Source organism: Podarcis cretensis (genome assembly GCF_951804945.1).
Source record: "Podarcis cretensis genome assembly, chromosome: 8".
Taxonomy (NCBI): domain Eukaryota; kingdom Metazoa; phylum Chordata; class Lepidosauria; order Squamata; family Lacertidae; genus Podarcis; species Podarcis cretensis.
In genome coordinates, this window is record NC_137177.1 from 17,495,436 (window position 1) to 17,512,950 (window position 17,515).

At 46.8% G+C, this 17,515-nt stretch overlaps 1 protein-coding gene and 1 long non-coding RNA gene across 2 annotated transcripts; one reads left to right on the forward strand and one right to left on the reverse strand.

Annotated features, from left to right (window-relative positions):
- Positions 1 to 1,024: 1,024 nt before the first annotated feature.
- On the forward strand, positions 1,025 to 6,045 carry LOC307222693. Its single transcript, XR_013841849.1, has 3 exons — positions 1,025 to 1,150; positions 3,383 to 3,615; positions 5,516 to 6,045. It is a non-coding gene; the product is annotated as an uncharacterized lncRNA (long non-coding RNA).
- On the reverse strand, positions 1,064 to 5,578 carry LOC307222691 (uncharacterized protein; the record flags this gene model as incomplete). The annotated part of the gene is made up of 4 exons (XM_079988113.1): positions 1,064 to 1,234; positions 1,970 to 2,249; positions 3,408 to 3,545; positions 5,406 to 5,578. 4 exons carry the CDS (start codon positions 5,576 to 5,578, stop codon positions 1,064 to 1,066), a joined length of 762 nt encoding a protein of 253 aa, XP_079844239.1.
- Positions 6,046 to 17,515: the final 11,470 nt, after the last annotated feature.

Sequence of the window (17,515 nt, forward strand, 5' to 3'; positions counted from 1 at the left end):
TGCTGGCTTGATCTGGACTTACTGCCAAGTATATGCGCGTAGGATTACAGCTGGGATGAATCTCAGCGCTTAAAAAAACAAAACACCAACCAATTTCTAGACCTTAAGTCAGAGAAGGGGAACCTATGGCCATTCAGACGCTGCTAGACTCAACCCCAACCTCCCCACCACCACCGCTGGGCATGCTGGGAGTTGGGAGTCCAAAGACAAGGTCATCTGAAGGGCCCCCCCAGCCTTGCCTTAAGTAGCAGAAGAGCTGGAAATGTAGGCAAGAGATGCCTGGATGCATTGCAGAAGCTGGGGTGGCAGCAACAGCAAGGGAATGAGGCGTTAGCAGAGGGTGGGAGGACCCTGCAGCCCTCTGGGTCACATCAGCCCCCTCACCAGTGCAGCCCAAGGGCTGGGGGGTGGGGAGGCTGAAGGGAGCTGGAGCCTGGCAGCATCTGTAGGACCGCAGGTCCCCCCCCCACCTCTGCTCTAATGCTATTTGGACCTCCTTGCCAAACTGCTGCAGACAGAGCACATTTGCATGCAATGGCATGTTTTCCCATAAAAGTGCAATAGGGGGTCAGGAGCTCTCCTGTCCCTCTTTCAAAGCAGCAGAAGCAGCGTTTGGTTCTAAAGTGCAGGATAAACACACAGCGCCTACAGAAAACCTCTTTGAGAAAAGCCACTGAGAATTAGGAACTCGTGGGTCCTTTGCCCCACCACTTCACATTTCTCTCTCTATGAAGAGCTGAAAACACACACACTCACTCACACACACACACACTATATATATATATATAAATATATATTTTACACGGACGCTCACCTTACCCTGCTCTAACCACTGGCAAACACAGCCCTTCCATTCTGGAAGGGCTTAATCAGACAAACTGGAATGCTACAGTTGTTCAACACCATAGAAACAAGGTCAGCCCAGCCCAGGCCCTCTCAAGGAACCTCTCCAGACTCAAGGAGGAGTCTTAGGAGCCAGGTGTCCTTCACGAAGGAATACTACGGTTTCCCACCCCCCCCCCCAAAAAAAAACCCCACAACCATCCTAGGCTCTGCCCAGTCTTCAGGGTTTGGATGCACGCTTCGTGAGCCGTTTCAACATGTTGGGGTTGGGTCTCTGGAGAACGGGCATCGTCGGCTGAACGTAATAGTAAGTTACAGGGAAGTAGCTGAACACTGTGCCTTGCGGGTGCGGGATCCAAAGGGGAGACGGCGTTCGGAAGCGATGGGGCTCCTGGAAAGGGGGTGGGGAGAGAGGTCAGAATAGGATTTCTTAAATATGCAAAATATTGGTGTAGTTTATTAACGCTTGGGCACAAGATAAATGACCTCAGTACAAAACAGAGATGATATAACACCTGTCCTGAAAGACCTACATTGGCTAGCAGTACGTTTCCGAGCACAATTCAGACAGCCAGGGTCATCCCCCTAGACTGTTTGCATGTAAGACAGGTGGGTGGGTCGTTTGAGCTTGGTGGGCCAGTGCCCCGTTTGCCATAATCCAAAATGCAGAAGCTAGACTGGTGACTGGGAGTGACCACCGAGACCACATAACACTGGTCCTGAAAGGCCTGCATTGGCTTCCAGTACATTTCCAAGCACAATTCAAAGTGTTGGTGCTGACCTTTAAAGCCCCAAACAGCCTCGGCCCAGTATACCTGAAGGAGCATCTCCACCCCCATCATTCAGCCAAGACACTGCGGTCCAGCTCTGAGGGCACCAGACAGAGGGCTTTCTCAGTAGTGGCACCCGCCTTGTGGAATGCCCTCCCATCAGATGTCAAGGAAATAAACAACTATTTGAATTTTAGAAGACATCTGTTTAGGGAGTTTTTTAATGTTTGATGTTTTATTGTGTTATTTGTTGTTTTTATTATTATAGTACAAAACACTGCATAAAATTACATTGCTGCCTAGAAGCAAACACACAGTACAGAACCAGATTCCCAGCCTCTCTCCTATCAGCTTACGTGTTTGGGGAGATTTGCTCCCACGGCTTTAATCTGCGATGTCTTTGCTGCAGAACGCCTGCTGGAACTCTCGTCCTCCGAGGACGACGCGCACTCGGAGGGCGACTCCGAAGGAGACTCGGAGTGATAGTCCGACGTCTCCGACTCGGGCGTTGCTTTGCCACTGCTGCTGCTGCTGCTACTGCTTCTCTCCACTTTCTTCTCCTTCTCCTTCTTCTCCTTCATCTCCTTCATCTCCTCATCATCCTTCACTGTGAAGGGGCGGCTGTTCTCGCCAAGCCTGGGGTGGGGGAGAAGGAAGGTAAGGTCAGACACTGGAAGGAAGAGCTTCCCCTCTATTTACACTCACAAGTTCCATTGGAAGGAAGACAGGCAGTTGTTTTTTTTTTTTATGTTTTATTTTGCAAGCAGAGAACAGTTCCAATGATGGCTTGGTCTTTTTAATGGAAAATGCAAGGTGAATCGAGAAAGCTCGAATGTGGATCCAGTGAATGGGGACATTTGTTTTAATCACACGTTATAGAAAACAATGAATGCCGTAAAGGAAAAGTTAGTATTATAGTAGATTGAATATTATGTTAAACAGAATGTCCTTACTCCTGTATTTAGTCAATACTGTGCTTTAGAGAAACGTAATCTGAATCCTGAAATGCTGTTCAAGCAGGGAGGGGGGCTAATTTGTATTTAATCAATCTTACTTTTATACTGTGGTTGGGGGGTATGGAAATAAAGAAGGAAATGAAAATCCATTTACTGTATGCTCCGGGTGATAAGTTATACGAGCTTCTACATAACTTTAAGAACTGTTGCCCCAAGTTTGAAAAAGACAAGTAGCTAAACGAATTGCAAGCTTTAAAACCACTCTTATAAGTTGGCTCATCTGAAGGACAGGGGTGCTTCAAAGAAATTATTGGGTTGACCAAAAAGCAAGAATTAAAAAGGTAAAGATAAAGGGACCCCTGATCATTAGGTCCAGCCATGACCGACCATGGGGTTGCGGCGCTCATTTCGCTTTATTGGTAGAGGGAGCCGGCCTACAGCTTCCAGGTCATGTGGTCAGCATGACTAAGCTGCTTCTGGCAAACCAGAGCAGCGCACGGAAACGCCGTTTACCTTCCTGCCGGAGTGGTACCTATTTATCTACTTGCACTTTGACATGCTTTCGAATTGCTAAGTTGGCAGGAGCAGGGACCGAGCAACGGGAGCTCACCCCATCACGGGGATTCGAACCACTGACCTTCTGATTGGCAAGTCCTAGGCTCTGTGGTTTAACCCACAGCGAACAAGAATTATTGGTGCTCAATTAAAAATTCAACTTTTAGCATAAGTACTTTACACAACACAAAGGGGAATCCCTCTTTCAAAGGGTGCTTTCTATTACAACTCACCTATGGGGTTGTTGCTTTTTTAAAGGGACGGTTCCCTCGAATGCACTCACCTGCAGGAAACCTCGCCAGGATCAATCCAGATTGTAATTTCGCCTTTCAACGTCAATTCCGAGTAATCGAGACCACTCTCCATACAAGCTTTCAGGATGGCATCATCCTTGGTATACTGCCTGTTGATTCGGATGCACCTGCGAGGAAGCAGAGACAATGCAGAAAGGGCTTAGATTTAGAACAAGATTCGGTGATCAGGCGCAGCAGGTAAACCTACATTCCCATAATGGGGAGAACCACCCGGACACCCAAGAAAATTAGCATGGTTTGCTCTTATTCATTTCCTCTAAAGAGCTTGGGGGGGTGGCACCTGCAGTCTCCCCCCACCCACCAATCCTCACAAATCTGCGATGTAGCTTTGTCAGAAACTGAAGAGACTTTAAGTCTACTTAAGAGAGGCAAACCAGCTATTTATACATATTCAAGGTTGCCAGCACTTCCATTTTCACATTTTGAATACAATCATTTCCTGGGCTGTTGAATTAGCATTTTTGTAAACACAATGGGGGGGAAACCCTAGATCCACGAAATTATGCAATCCACATAGACCATAATCCCTTCTTCTTCTTATTATTATTATTAGACTTATTGTTTTTACTGCCCGTCCTTCACCAGCAAGTCACAATTTAAACTTCAGAATTAAGAACTGTAGGTTGCCTACTCGCCCTTTGCATTTGTCTGCCCAGAATCTACAACCAAATCAATTTTGCTGGGTGAATCTAACATTTCTGCTTTTGCTGGGCGACTCGAACATTTGTTCTCTACGCGTGCGCAAAGTCAGAAATTAATTGCCACTAAGCTCAGCAGGATTTACTTGAAATGAACATGCTCTGCCACTCGGGTACTCTGTGTGCACAGCAATTTGTAATATTATAAAACAAGGACTGCCAGGTAATAATCTGCAGTACAACAAGCTCCAGACAGAGTCCTTGCAAACAAAGCTTCCAGCTGACCTGCAGGCTGGTGACACAGGCGCAGCAGCAGCCAACTGGTTTGTAAACCGCAGTTCTCTATCAGCTACACAAATAGCCTTGAGAGGTACAATACAGTTATTTTGCAGCTAGCTCTGCAAACAGCTGCCGCCATAAAGAGGCATCCAACTGTTGCCTCATCCTCGACAAACACGCAGACAAGAGTCGAGGGTGTCTGGGATCTCGAGGCAAAACATAACCGCTGCTCTCAGTCTATTCCTTCCCCTCTCTCCTTTAAATGAGAAATGTATTTATCCAAGTAGCTAGCCCTCATGGTTCCCGAGCGGAACACAAGTTATTGGTGAAAAGCACAAGCTCTTTTTATCCCTTTCTTTAAGGCAAAGAGAATCAGAAGCAGCGGTGTATTGTTTATTTACTCACATAGCACCAAAGTCCCTGCCCCGAGGAGCTTACAATCTAACCTTCAGCCCTAATAAGGAGCTTGCGGTCCTCTAGATACTGCTGAGCCTGCGACTCCCATTATCCATGACCTCTGACCATGCTAGCTGAGGCTGATGAGGAGCTTGTAGTCCTAAACTATTCTATAGCTTCCCCCCACCCTGATCTCGGAGGAAGAAAACTAAGAGGAGGAAGGAAGCCAAAAAGGGCAAACAGAGGGAGAATGTGCCTTATTTCCATTACAAGTTCTTAAATTTTGTCACAGTGGTGTGGCAGCCACCAAGCTGTATGAAGTGTAGACTCTTTCACCCAATGTAATGTGTGAACAAGCCTGTTGGCATTCAGAAAGGGGGTTGATTTAGTGAATTTCTATGCTGCTCTCCGTTCAAATGAATCCCAAATTGGCTTACAAACAGTGTGCATTTCCAAAACAATTTAAAATCAGCACCTAAAATCAGCAGCCCACAAACGTTGAGGTTTTGTAATAACACAATATTTGGTAAAATGTGAATGTCAGCTTAACCATTAACCATCTGAAAGTTGGGGGATCTGTTTGCTGAAAGCTCTTCCATCAGTTGACAGTATTCCAATTTTAGTTCATAAAAAAAAATCAACTTCCTTGCTTACCTGTAAGCCTGCCCTTTGCAGGGTTTGTCTGGGTACCAATGGTCCTTGTAGCGCTCGCACAGGATCGTGGCGAGGCTCTCTCTGAAACGCTCCACCTTCTCCTTCTCCAGCTTCCGGTCGCGATCCATCACGCGGGAGATGAACCAGACTGCTTTTTCCACTTCCTCCTTCATCTTGGGCCCTTCGCTGTGTACGTCCTGGGGGAGAAAAGAAGAAAACCCATTCAGCAACTGAGCCCTACAAAGAAAGCAGCCAAAGGGCTCCAGTGTAGGGAGAGGCGAAACTCTCTAAGAAGTCACTTTGTGCCAAAAGAAGTGGTCCTTCAATTTGCAAGGAACAGATTCGAGAGAGCTGTGTTCCCGCACAGCATGAGGAAACTCTTTGTTCTAAAAGCTTGCAACACCTGGACCACAAAATAGTGACTCGGGCCTATGAAGCAGAAGTGAGTCACCGAGGCAGAGCTTGCAGGGCTGTTACATCAGGGCTCCTGCAAGCGGGTAATACAGACGAAAACAGGCAGGGCTGTTGCAGCGGGGGTCAGGGGGCACCCAGAGGTCCTATAGCCCAACCCTGTCTGCCCTGTCAGTCCCATACCAATTCAGCTGAGTAGGCAACCTTTTTGACAAAACACTGTCTCCAGGTTTGGGGAAAACGTTTGGACAAGGTGGCGTTGCAGTGGGCTGCCTTGCGGCCATCTAGGACTCTCTAGCTTGCTATTATTCACACAACCCATCCATCCTTGGGTCAAGGAGGAGGAAGAGAATTACAACACAGCCAAAAGGGCATTTGGGAGGGGAGTGAATGCTTGTGGGTCAACACACTTATCAATAACAAACATGTCTCTTAACTATAGCACTCCCCTATGCCCTAGAGGAAAGGGGTCAAAAACTAAGTCCCTTATCTTTTTTTAAAAGGGGGAGGGGGAGCCTTCTTAGTTAATTAGAACCATGAACAAGGTGGGTGAGAAGGCCCTTAACGAGGTTCACAAGGCCCACCCAGCGTCAGAAACTCAGGTATATAATCTAATCGCCAAATGGCACCATGTGGAGATCTCTGAACGCCAGGCGGGTTGGTGTCCGACATCTCCATCTGGTTGGCCCCTCCAGCTTTCTTCAGAAGAAGCTTTATTTCATTTACATCCCACCTTTTTCTCCAAGCAGTACACCGTTCACCCACCTCCTCTGTTAATCCCAACAACGACCCTGTGAGGTAGGTTAAGGAGCTTTAACTGGCCCAAGGACACCCAAATGAGCTTCATGGCAGAGTCTGGGGATTTGAACCCTGCCCTTGCAAGTCCTACTGCGACCCTGGCATTCCTAGGCTACTTCTGCTATGGGGCTGCTCTATAAATTAAGCAGGTTAGGAAATATGAGGAAGGCAAAACGTCACTTTAGAGAAGGATCTTAAATATTTCCCTTGAAGTTTGAATTTGTTTTGTTCTGAATTGTTTTATTTGATGGCTTAACGGGTTGTAAACTGCTTGAGAGTTTTCCTTTAAAATATAGAGCGGTATAGATGATGATGATAATGAAGAACAAGAAAAGTAAAGTAAAGCAAGGAGGAGGAGAAGATTATTCACAGGGAGAAGTGGAAATGGCCCCTAGACATTCCATTTTGGTGACTGTAACCTAGGTTTTTAAAGTGCCATTTGCCAAAGCTACCTGCCCTACATTCTGCTAGTTCTCTCGAGTGATACTGATGGTACCAAGAATTCTACTTCTCCTGCCAATCACCTACCCCCATCCAAACAGCACACACACTCCAGATAAGAACAACCACCGCCTGCATCCTCAGCCATGCCATTTTATACGCGCACACTCTTCCCCCCCGCTGGGCTGGCCCGCTCAGTTTCCGGGAACAGCTTGTTGCAAGCAGATTACCTGCCATTGACGGGACACAGAAGTACACACTGAGTTGGTTGCAAAAGGTTGCAACACGAGGGGCTGGACCTCGAAGCAGCAAAACAAAAAGAGAAAGGGCCATGCGTAGGCTGCAAACCTCTTCCTATCAACACAGGCACGTGACTGGGTACGTCTGCACGCGCTCACACACATCCGTACAAAGCTGCGATCTCTTGCACAAGGCAGTTGGGGCAAGGCAAGAGATTTATGGTTTGTTGATGCAGAAAGAAGGCTCCCTTGCACCCAGCTGTGTTTAGCTTGGCTAGAGAGGCAAATGAATGTTGCAAATCAGGAAATAATGGTCAATGTTGTTGTCCATCATAACCCCAGCCCTATGCTTCCAAAACACACAAAGGCAGGTTCTGCCCCCGCAGAGTCGAATCTACAAGAACCCTCGGCTGAGAGAAATGTGGGCAGAATCTATATAGGAGCACATGAGTCAAAACCAAACATGACTTATAAACAGAGTCACACCTTGGGTCCCTCTGTAACAGTTTTGTCCACACTGCCTGACAGTAGCTCTCAAGATTTTGGACAGAGATCTTTCTCCCAGCCCAATGTTGGGAGTTGAACCTGGAAATTTCTGCATCCAAAGCAGGCAAACTACGGCCATAACAGGAGTTTCCTATGAACCTGGAAAGCTAGTCTAGATGCCACACTTTTAAAAACCCAGATATATAAGCTAGGCGCCAAATGGTCTCCAAACCAGGGTCTCCAAAACGGAATGTCTGCTTGCCAGTTAGGGGCCCAATGGCTCGTGAGTCTTTTTGCTTCCTGAAATTTGTTCTGACTGCGAAGATAAAGTATCATTGATAAAATTCTACAGGATGTAGAAACAGGCAAGATCCTAAGATCCCCAGGCATGCACCTCCAGATGGTGGAGACATCAGGCACAAGTGGCCAATAGCCCGGTGCAAAATTTGCCCGGCAAGCACTGCCTCCAGTTGCTGCTGGTCTACAGTTCCTATCACGCCCAGGGCCAGGGTTGACAGGGGTTGGAACTCAACATCACCTGGAAGGCCACTTGTCCCCCAGCCCTGCAGTGTAGGCCTTAGAAGCACAGCATCTTGAACTGCACCCAGTATACAACAGGTCTGTTCTGGTGCTCAAGCAACAGCAGAGACAGTCCAAGGTGATGTGGGACTTAAGGCGGAGTCCACAAGGCTGGCGCACTTGTACGTGTGTAGGTATGCTCACAAGCACATGCAGGAAAAAATAACCATCAGTCGTTTAATGGACCATCTGCATCTCTTTTGAAAGAGTGCAGGAATCAGACATCCGAAGCAGGCCACCTCGCCTGTCTGGTCCTGAATGACAGCCATCAAAGAAAAGCCTGGATTATAGCACCTTACAGGCTAGTCTTGAGGATAACAAAGGAGAAAGTTGCAGCAGCAACGCCAGGTGTGAGGAACAGATGTTGCTAAACCACAACGGCCACCAACTCCAGCAAACATGGCCAGGAGGGCCCCACCCCTCCCCGCACTTGCTGGACAGATAACAAGAATAACGCACGGCATTATTTGCCAGAAAGGCAAGCCATTACACAGGTCCCAAGGCTGTAAGGAGGAGGGAAGGCACCTGTTTTTAAGCGTTCACCCACCTCACCCCTCCAAGCCACAAAACCTGCCAAGTATCATTAGCTCAGCAAGCTATCTGCAGCGTCTATCAGCTCACCTGTGTTTATCACCGACTCAAGAGTCACATTGAAAGAAAAAAATCAAATGATATCATAGGGAGAGCGAGCCAAAACAATGACACAAAGCGGCTTCCTGGAAATGGTAAACATTGCGGAGCACATTGGGGTCCCACAAACTACTCTGGAAGTGGAAGCTAATCCTGGGGTGGAAAAGGAAGCTTCAATTCCTGGCAAGACATATATGCACATTACTCACAGGATCACCAAAACCAGAAATCAAAAATTCTGCCCCCACCAGGGAAGCCTGAAAATCTACCCTAAAAACATTTTTTTAAACCTGACAAACGCAACATTAAAAAAAATAAAATCCAGATTTTTTGGATCACTTAAAATGTGATCAGTTCCACTTTGGGGCTCATTTCAGCCCCACAATTATCAAATTTTGGAACCAGATTGTACCGTAACTCAGGTCTGGGGGTCCTTGGCCTTTAGATGTTGCTAGACTATGACTCCCATCAGCCCCAGAAAGCACAGGTAATGGCCAGGAGTGATGGGAGTTGCAGGTCAACAACACCTGGAGGGCCAAGGGTCCCCCCCACCTGCCCTAGGACCTCAGATGGCCCAAATTTAACGCAGAGACACACACACCCAAACTAAGTCACGGTTGCTGCCTGAGCACCTGCTGTTTTTCAACTGCCAAAGCCAAATCTGACACCTGTTCCTAGACCTAGACACACACACACACACACACACACACGGTTTGTCAGTCACTTCCCACTCAACCTAAGTGAAAAGATGAACTGGGAATTCCTTTATGCTCTCTTCTGCCCTCCCCAAATAAAGGGGAATCTGGAAAATGATTTCCCAATTGCCTCACCCCACAGGAATTTTTGGGCATGGGGCTTTTCCCACTTCCCTCTTTCGCTTTCTGCCTCACGGGGAACAAAAAGCAAACCCTTCCTACTCCATCCTCTTTTCAATGCCAACTAACTCGTAAGGCTCCTCACCAAGGCAGAGAGGAAGGATACATTCCCGATAAAGCCGTTTATACATCTTTTAAAATAAAAACAAATGTTTGGCCAAACAGTCCGTACCCAGGAAGGAAAGCCTCCATTCAAAACATACATAACCAGCTCTGTTTGCAAACTTACTGAATGGGTTCTTGCAAGGCACCATTCCTCTCCACTTCAGTGTTCCCTGCCTTGCACAATCCACAGTACAAGAGGAAATCACACTGGCCTACTTCCCAAGGTTAGTTGAAGTACCACTGAGATGTTCTACACCTAGGAAGCACACTAAGTAATACCAGTATTGTTTGCAAAGCTAATCAGGGTCTGGTTTCAAAACTGGATGGAGGACAGTGTGTGGAGATTCCTGCATTGCAGGGGTTGGACTAGATGACCCCTGGGGTCCCTTTCAACTGTACAATTTTATGGTCTATGATCTACTCTCTGTGTGTGGTTTTATTATGATATTCTGGTGGCTATGCACATATGGAGGTTATCCTATTTATAACCCAGGCATTGCAAACAATAACTATGCTTCTAGATCAGGGTTTCATCAAACTTGGGTCTACAGCTGTGTTTGGGACCACAATTCCCATCATCCCTGACCAGTCAGCTAGGGATTATGGGAGTTGTAGTTCAAAAGCAGCTGGAGACCCAAGTTTGGGAAGCCCAGTTCTAGAGGCTAAAGCAGGCCTAGGCAAACTCGGCCCTCCAGATGTTTTGGGACTACAACTCCCATCATCCCTGGCTAACAGGACCAGTGGTCAGGGATGATGGGAGTTGTAGTCCCAAAACATCTGGAGGGCCCAGTTTGCCTATGCCTGGGCTAAAACATTAATCCAGAAGCTATAAAACAGCAAGCAACTGAACACAACACTTAAGACAGATTTATTTAGCCTGGGGCCTCCCTCCAGATGCGTTGGACTACTATTCCCATTAGCCTCTTCCAGCACCCTGATGGGGATTCTCCCCCGAAACATCTGGAAAGTGCAAGGTTGATAAGGAATGATTCAACCTCAACCCTCCCAAAAGTGCAGACAAATTAATTGTTTGGTCTACCAGCAGCTGTCCAATGGCTATTTAGAAACCTTGTGATACAGATGCTAATTTAGCAAGATCCACCCTCTCCTGGGGCAATAGAGGAGCCATTAGGAAACAAATGATTTTAAAAAAAAAAAATGCAAATGAGAGGCTATATAGGAGGCTCTAAGCTATGCATTGCAGTGGTCATTCCAAAAACCAGGGTGAGACACACAGCAGATAAAAAGAGAAAGCCTTCAGACACCTTATCTAAGCCCATCAACAATGGCCCTTCACAAATGTGACTTAGCAGGCTTTTAATGCTAAGGGGCACCTTTTCTGTTTGGTTATCTTTTTAGGGAGGGGGGATAGGGCTTTAACAGATATTCAGGAATTCATGCTGCCTGGAAGGAACAAATGCACCCCAAGAGATGTTCACTGCCAGGCCTTTTAGGCAACCACTTCCCCAAATGCACCATTTAGCTTTAGCTTGTGGGCAGGAAAGAGCTACTACTACTGGGTCACAGCTTGCTACCAGGGGGGTTGCAATAGCAGGACTGTCGCCATGCAAAGTACATGCAGAATGGTCCCTGAATGCATATTTGGATCCAAAGGTAGCAAGACCATTGGCTTAAGGGTGATGAAAAAAATAAATGCTATCCAGCAGAGACACCAAAATGCAACACATCGCAACATCTGAAACTGGAGTAACCCACTAGGAATTTTGAGATTCTTTCCCTCCTCAAGAAAATGGGAAATGATGGGGAAACTGGGAATACTCAGACTGTTGCTAGACTACAACTTCCATCATCCCCTGGCCATTGGTCATGCTGCCTAGGGCTGATGGGAATTGGAGTCAACCACATCTGGAGGGCTGCAGTTTCCTCATCCCTGTGAGGATTGAGACACTTGAAGATAATAATAATAGCAATAATAATAATTTTATTTTTTATAGCCCATCCATCTGGCTGGGTTTCCCCAGCCACTCTGGGCGGCTTACAACACATATACAACCAATATAAACCATTAAAAACTTCCCTATACTTAACAACTTTCCTGCATGCAAAGCTATTTATTTTGATTTGTCCACTTGCCAGAACATCCATGAATGAGCCTCAATATAGCATCTCTCCACCTGACATCCCAGATACACACACACATGCAAAGTGACCCAGGAATGGTCAGAACAACTCACACGGACCAAACAACAATGTACTGCACACAGTAACCCTAAAAAAAGCCTAATATTTAGATCTCAGCTCTGCAACAAACTCTTTGATCCAGTCTTGTGCAAGTCACCCAAAATCCCAGCTACTACCTGCCTCAAACACATTCATCAGGGAGAGAATCCCAAAAACAATGCCCCCAAAATGTAACTTTTTAAGAAGGTATATAAACAAGCCATATTGATTGCATTGCCGGCAGGTACAAATCCACACCGCATAATGGGAAATCTGGACTCAGCAGGTAGCTAAAGACAAACCCCAATTCCTTAGCAAATGTACAAATGGATTTGCAGTCCCATTACACCCTTTGGGTTCTGTCCTAAAATCATCTTATAATCTGCTTAGCATTTATATACTTGTGGGGGGGGGTATGTTCTCCCTGAAAATGGAGCTCCATTGAAAGACACAATTCCGTATCTGAGAATGTGTCTTTCAAGGGGAACACCATTTCCACGGAGCAGTAAACCTCCCCAAACTTTCCTGAACAACATAGAATTCTCCTCTATTAGCACAACAGAGGGTGTAAAACAAGGAATCGGCAACTGAAAACGTAAGAAGAGTTCTGCAGGTGGATCTGACCAACCCCAGATGCCCAGAGAAGCTACCAAGCAGGACCCAGGTGCAAGACAGCTTTCCCCACCTGAGTTTCCTGCGCAACATCAAAACAAACAACCCAAGAGACCCCCACACAACTCACCGGCCAAATCACGCAGGAGGGAGCATAGGAATGCGTTTAACAATTTGTTTAACAATAAAGTTCCCAGCGGAGCGAGGGAGGGGAGAGGCAAAGGCCGGTCTCCCTTCTCACCCCAGGCACCGATCTAAATGAAAGTTGCAAAACAAACTACAGGGCAGTTTCATCAGCAGGAAGGCGATAAAGAGCGTCAGAGGAGGAAATACGCAGAGAGTGGGTTGGCAATCGGTAACCTGGGGGAAGTGGGTACCGAGGTCGGGGAAGGGGGAGAATATGGGGTGTCGAGATAGGGGCAGGAGGAAAGGTCACTGCCAAAGGAGTCGGTAGTCTAAACACACGGGAGTCTTTGGACCACTCCAAGGCTGCAATTCCTTTACGCACGTCCCTGGGAGGATGGAGACCCCCTGAACTCTGCGCGTCCTTCCGATGGGCACGGGGAGGGTCGTGCATCAACCTTTAAGGCGCCACGAGCCATGTGAAAAGAGGAGCGGGGAAAGAGGGAAGAAGGATTTGGGAACCAGACAAGGCAACAGAACGAGAGACAGACAGGCAGACGGACGCAAAGTTCAGGTAGATTTGAGGTGTGCTAATGTTAAAGACGGGACGCATGTTATGAGGCCGCCCGGGAATTAGGGGTGGGAATGCGCATGGAGTGGAGGTGGTCGCCGGTGTAGTGCCAGGATGGCTCCGGCGGGGACGATAAGATGAAGCAGGGTTGAGTCAGATCTGGAGGATGAAACTGTGCGGGCGGGGGGAGAGCGGCACAGGCACAGAAAGCAATGCCAGCAATAGAAAATACCAGCGATGGGGAATTTAAAGTGGGTTGGGGACTGGAGAAGAGGGGGGGGGGATCCTACACGACCTCTCCCCCAACCCCGGACCCGATCCCTATTTCTAGGGACGGAGATATTACAGCGGGTGGATCAAATCCACTGAGGAAAGGTTTCGGCAAGGACAGGGATCGAGTGTGTTCGCGGGAAATAAAAAGAAATTTAAAAAGAAAACCGGACAGCTAAGCAATAATTCTCCGCTGGGGGGGGCGTGTTGTCGGTGCGAGGCGTGTTTGGGTCGGGTCGGGAGAGTCGGACAGGCAGAAAGAAATTTTGGTTGGGGAGAGGGGAGGGAATATCAGGGAGAGAAAAGTCAGACGATCGGGGAGTGGGGAAGCACACTCGCTAAACAGAAAACCAACCGGATCGGGCCCCTTAATTCGGTGGAAAGAGGAAACTCTATGGGAAACGTTTTAGGAAGAAAGAGGGTCTAGCGCATCAATCCCTTGAAGAAACCCAGAATCCCAGGAATAGTTTTCCCATCGCAACCGCCAAACACTCTCCTGGAAGGAGAAGGAAGAAAAAAACTCCAGCTCTCGAGGGGAAAAAAGAGGTACCCGGAGTAAAGAACCCCGCATCAGATCGCGCCCCGCTTCGCCCCCGCATCAGCCTTACCCGACAAGGCAGCGTGCGCTCTCTCGCTCGATCTCTGGTCCTCTCGGCTCTGGCCAACCACGCGGCTCCCTTGTTTCGCTCCCTTGGGCTTGTGCGCGCCTCTTCCTGGATCCTCTGATTTATGAGAGGCGGGACCAAAGCGCGGGGGGGGAAAGAGGCGGGGGTTCCCTGCGCGACTGCCGCGTCAGCGACCATAAATGGAGATCCTGTCCACGTGGGACCTTCCAGCGTGCAGGGCGAGGGGTAGGAAGCTTAGGGAGGGGAGGGACACGTCACAGGGGGCGTGGCCGGCAGTGCTGCGGGGGGTGCTTGGATTTGCTAGGCGCTGTACGGATCTCTGGACAAAGGGATCAACATGACAATAGGAGGAAAAGGCGGGCGGGGAGATGAAAGGGGTTCTTTCTAATCTGATTAATTTAATTTCTACACCGCCCTTATCTGAGGTCGATCACAGGGCAGTTTGCAAAATAAAAACACAAAAATGCATGACATAGTAACAAGCAAAGCAATAACACCCCGATGCAGTTTATATGTATACCGTGCTTTTTTTCTGGGGGGACACAGGGGTATGCATACCCCTAAACATTTTGTGAATGTTTGTCCTTTTGCCCATTTACTGTTATTTATTTTTCCCAATCTGAACTATAAAATGATGATTTTCTCGAGTCAAAATGAGAGTAATCCTAAACATTTTTTTTTAGAAAAAAGCACTGTATGTTGCACATTTGCACATTCAAATGTATCCCTATCATGTTTTATGACTTCCCTGATATTGTATGTGAGTTGGAACTGGTCTGTGACCGAAATAATAAATTTATTATTATATAATATTCTTTATTGAAATATAAAAAGTACATAATTGCAAGTACACAGAGTAAGGTAAGATGCAAAGAAGAAGGAAAAGAATAGCACCCATGTAGAAAAACAAAACAGAACCAGGAGGGGAAAAACTTGTACAGTATACATTAAAAAAATAAATGTTATTGTAGTTAACCAAACCTTAACTGATGGCATTTATAAAAATAATGTTATTATTTTAGATAGTGATTTGATTGGTATCCAGCTGTCTCAGGACTACTAGTACAGTGGTACCTCGGCTTGCGAACTTAATCCGTTCCGGAAGTCCGTTCTTAAACCAAAACCATTCTTAAACCGAGGCGCGCTTTCCCTAATTCGGCCCCCCGCCACTGGTGCCCTTCCACCGTTTGGTTTCTGTTCTTAGACCAAGGTAAAGTTCTCAAACCAAGACACTATTTCCAATTTTGCAGAGTTGGTAAACCAAATCATTCTTAAACCGGATGTCAAGGCTTCAGGCTCCTGGAACAAACATTGCTGTACTTGGAAATGAGCTTTAGTAGGAACAGGTACATTTTGTTTAGTTACCTTGTTTCATTTATTACATTTATTTCTTCCCTCCCAGAGGATCCCAGGGCTGCAAACATATCTGTGATAAAAAAATACAGCTGAAAAGAAGGGAAGCGTATTTTAAAACATGGGGAAGCCTCTAAAAATGATTTAAAAACAATAAACTTAAAGAAACATGGAACAGATTTTAAATCAAATACTGTACTGTAGTGTGTCCAGGTTGAGCCTGCTTAGGCAGGCTGACTTAAGAATGAAATGAAAAAGAAGGTGCAGGATTAGGCCGGTGGCCTATCTACACCAACATGGGAAGGTGTTGTGGAGACGTGTGGAATAGGGAACTGGAAGGTGTTATAAACCCTAAACCAGGGGTAGGCAACCTAAGGACCGGGGGCCGGATGCGGCCCAATCGCCTTCTCAGTTCGGCCTGCAGACGGTCCAGGAATTAGCGTGTTTTTACATGAGTAGAATGTGTCCTTTTATTTAAAATGCACCTCTGGGTTATTTGTGGGGCCTGCCTGATGTTTTTACATGAATAGAATGTGTGCTTTTATATAAAATGCATCTCTGGGTTTTTTGTGAGGCATAGGAATTCGCTCATGGCTGAAAAAGGTTGCTGACCCCTGCCCTAAACGAATTACTTTAGAATCCAAATGGAATGTTTCCTTGGATGTGAAATTGAGTTTGATCCGGCAAAAAGTAGCATCCCATGTATACTGGACTCGACAACATTTGCATAGAAAGGCATTTGTACAGATGTCAATTGAGGCATGTGGTTTGGCTTTGTCAGATTATTTCTGGTCTGAAGTTGTTGCCTGCATCAATTTGGTATCAGTCAAAATCCTTCCTGTTTGCAGATGATCATGTACTGATGGATGGTAGGGCAGCAAAAGTGGACATTGCAAGCCCTTATGGTTGCAAGAGAGATTTTATACTTGGACCATGGAAGAGAAACCCTCACCACTCATTATGCAATGGTCTGAGGATCACACAGTTCTGGCTACAACACACTTGAACATATTTCATTTGGTTTTATGTCAATACCTATCTTATCAGGGCTTATATTACCTTGTATGTTTGACTTAAGATGTATGGACTAACAACAGCTACTGCCTGCATCTGTGGCCAGTCCTGATTTCCTCTTGCTAATTTCCAGAGGAGGCACACCTTACATGAAACACAGCTAGGCCATGACTTTTCTAAACGTCCTCAGCCCAGTATACCTGAAGGAGCGTCTCCACCCCCATCATTCAGCCCAGACACTGAGGTCCAGCTCCGAGGGCCTTCTGGCGGCTCCCTCGCTGCGAGAAGTGAGGTTACAGGGAACCAGGCAGAGGGCCTTCTCGGTAGTGGCGCCCACCCTGTGGAACGCCCTCCCATCGGATGTCAAGGAAATAAACAACTATTTGACTTTTAGAAGGCATCTGAAGGCAGCCCTGTTTAGGGAAGTATTTAATGTCTGGTGTTTTATTGTGCTTTTAATTCTGTTGGGAGCCACCCAGAGTGGCTGGGGGAAACCCAGCCAGATGGGGAGGGTATAAACAATAAAATTATTATTATTACTTTCTCAATTTGGAGGGGAGATAGATCAAGATGGAATGTTTCGACAGGATGGACATGGGTTTGTGGCTAACGCCATGTATACTCTGCTTCCCAAACCAGGAGTGGGAATATACCGGATGCCGAGTAAACAGGAGTGTGTACGCAGCCTATGCAGAAGAAGAAAATAGCAAATGGTTTATGTGAAAAATAAATGCATTACAGCACAATCCTGTGTCTACTCAGAAGTAAACCCTACTGAATTCAACGGGGCTTACAA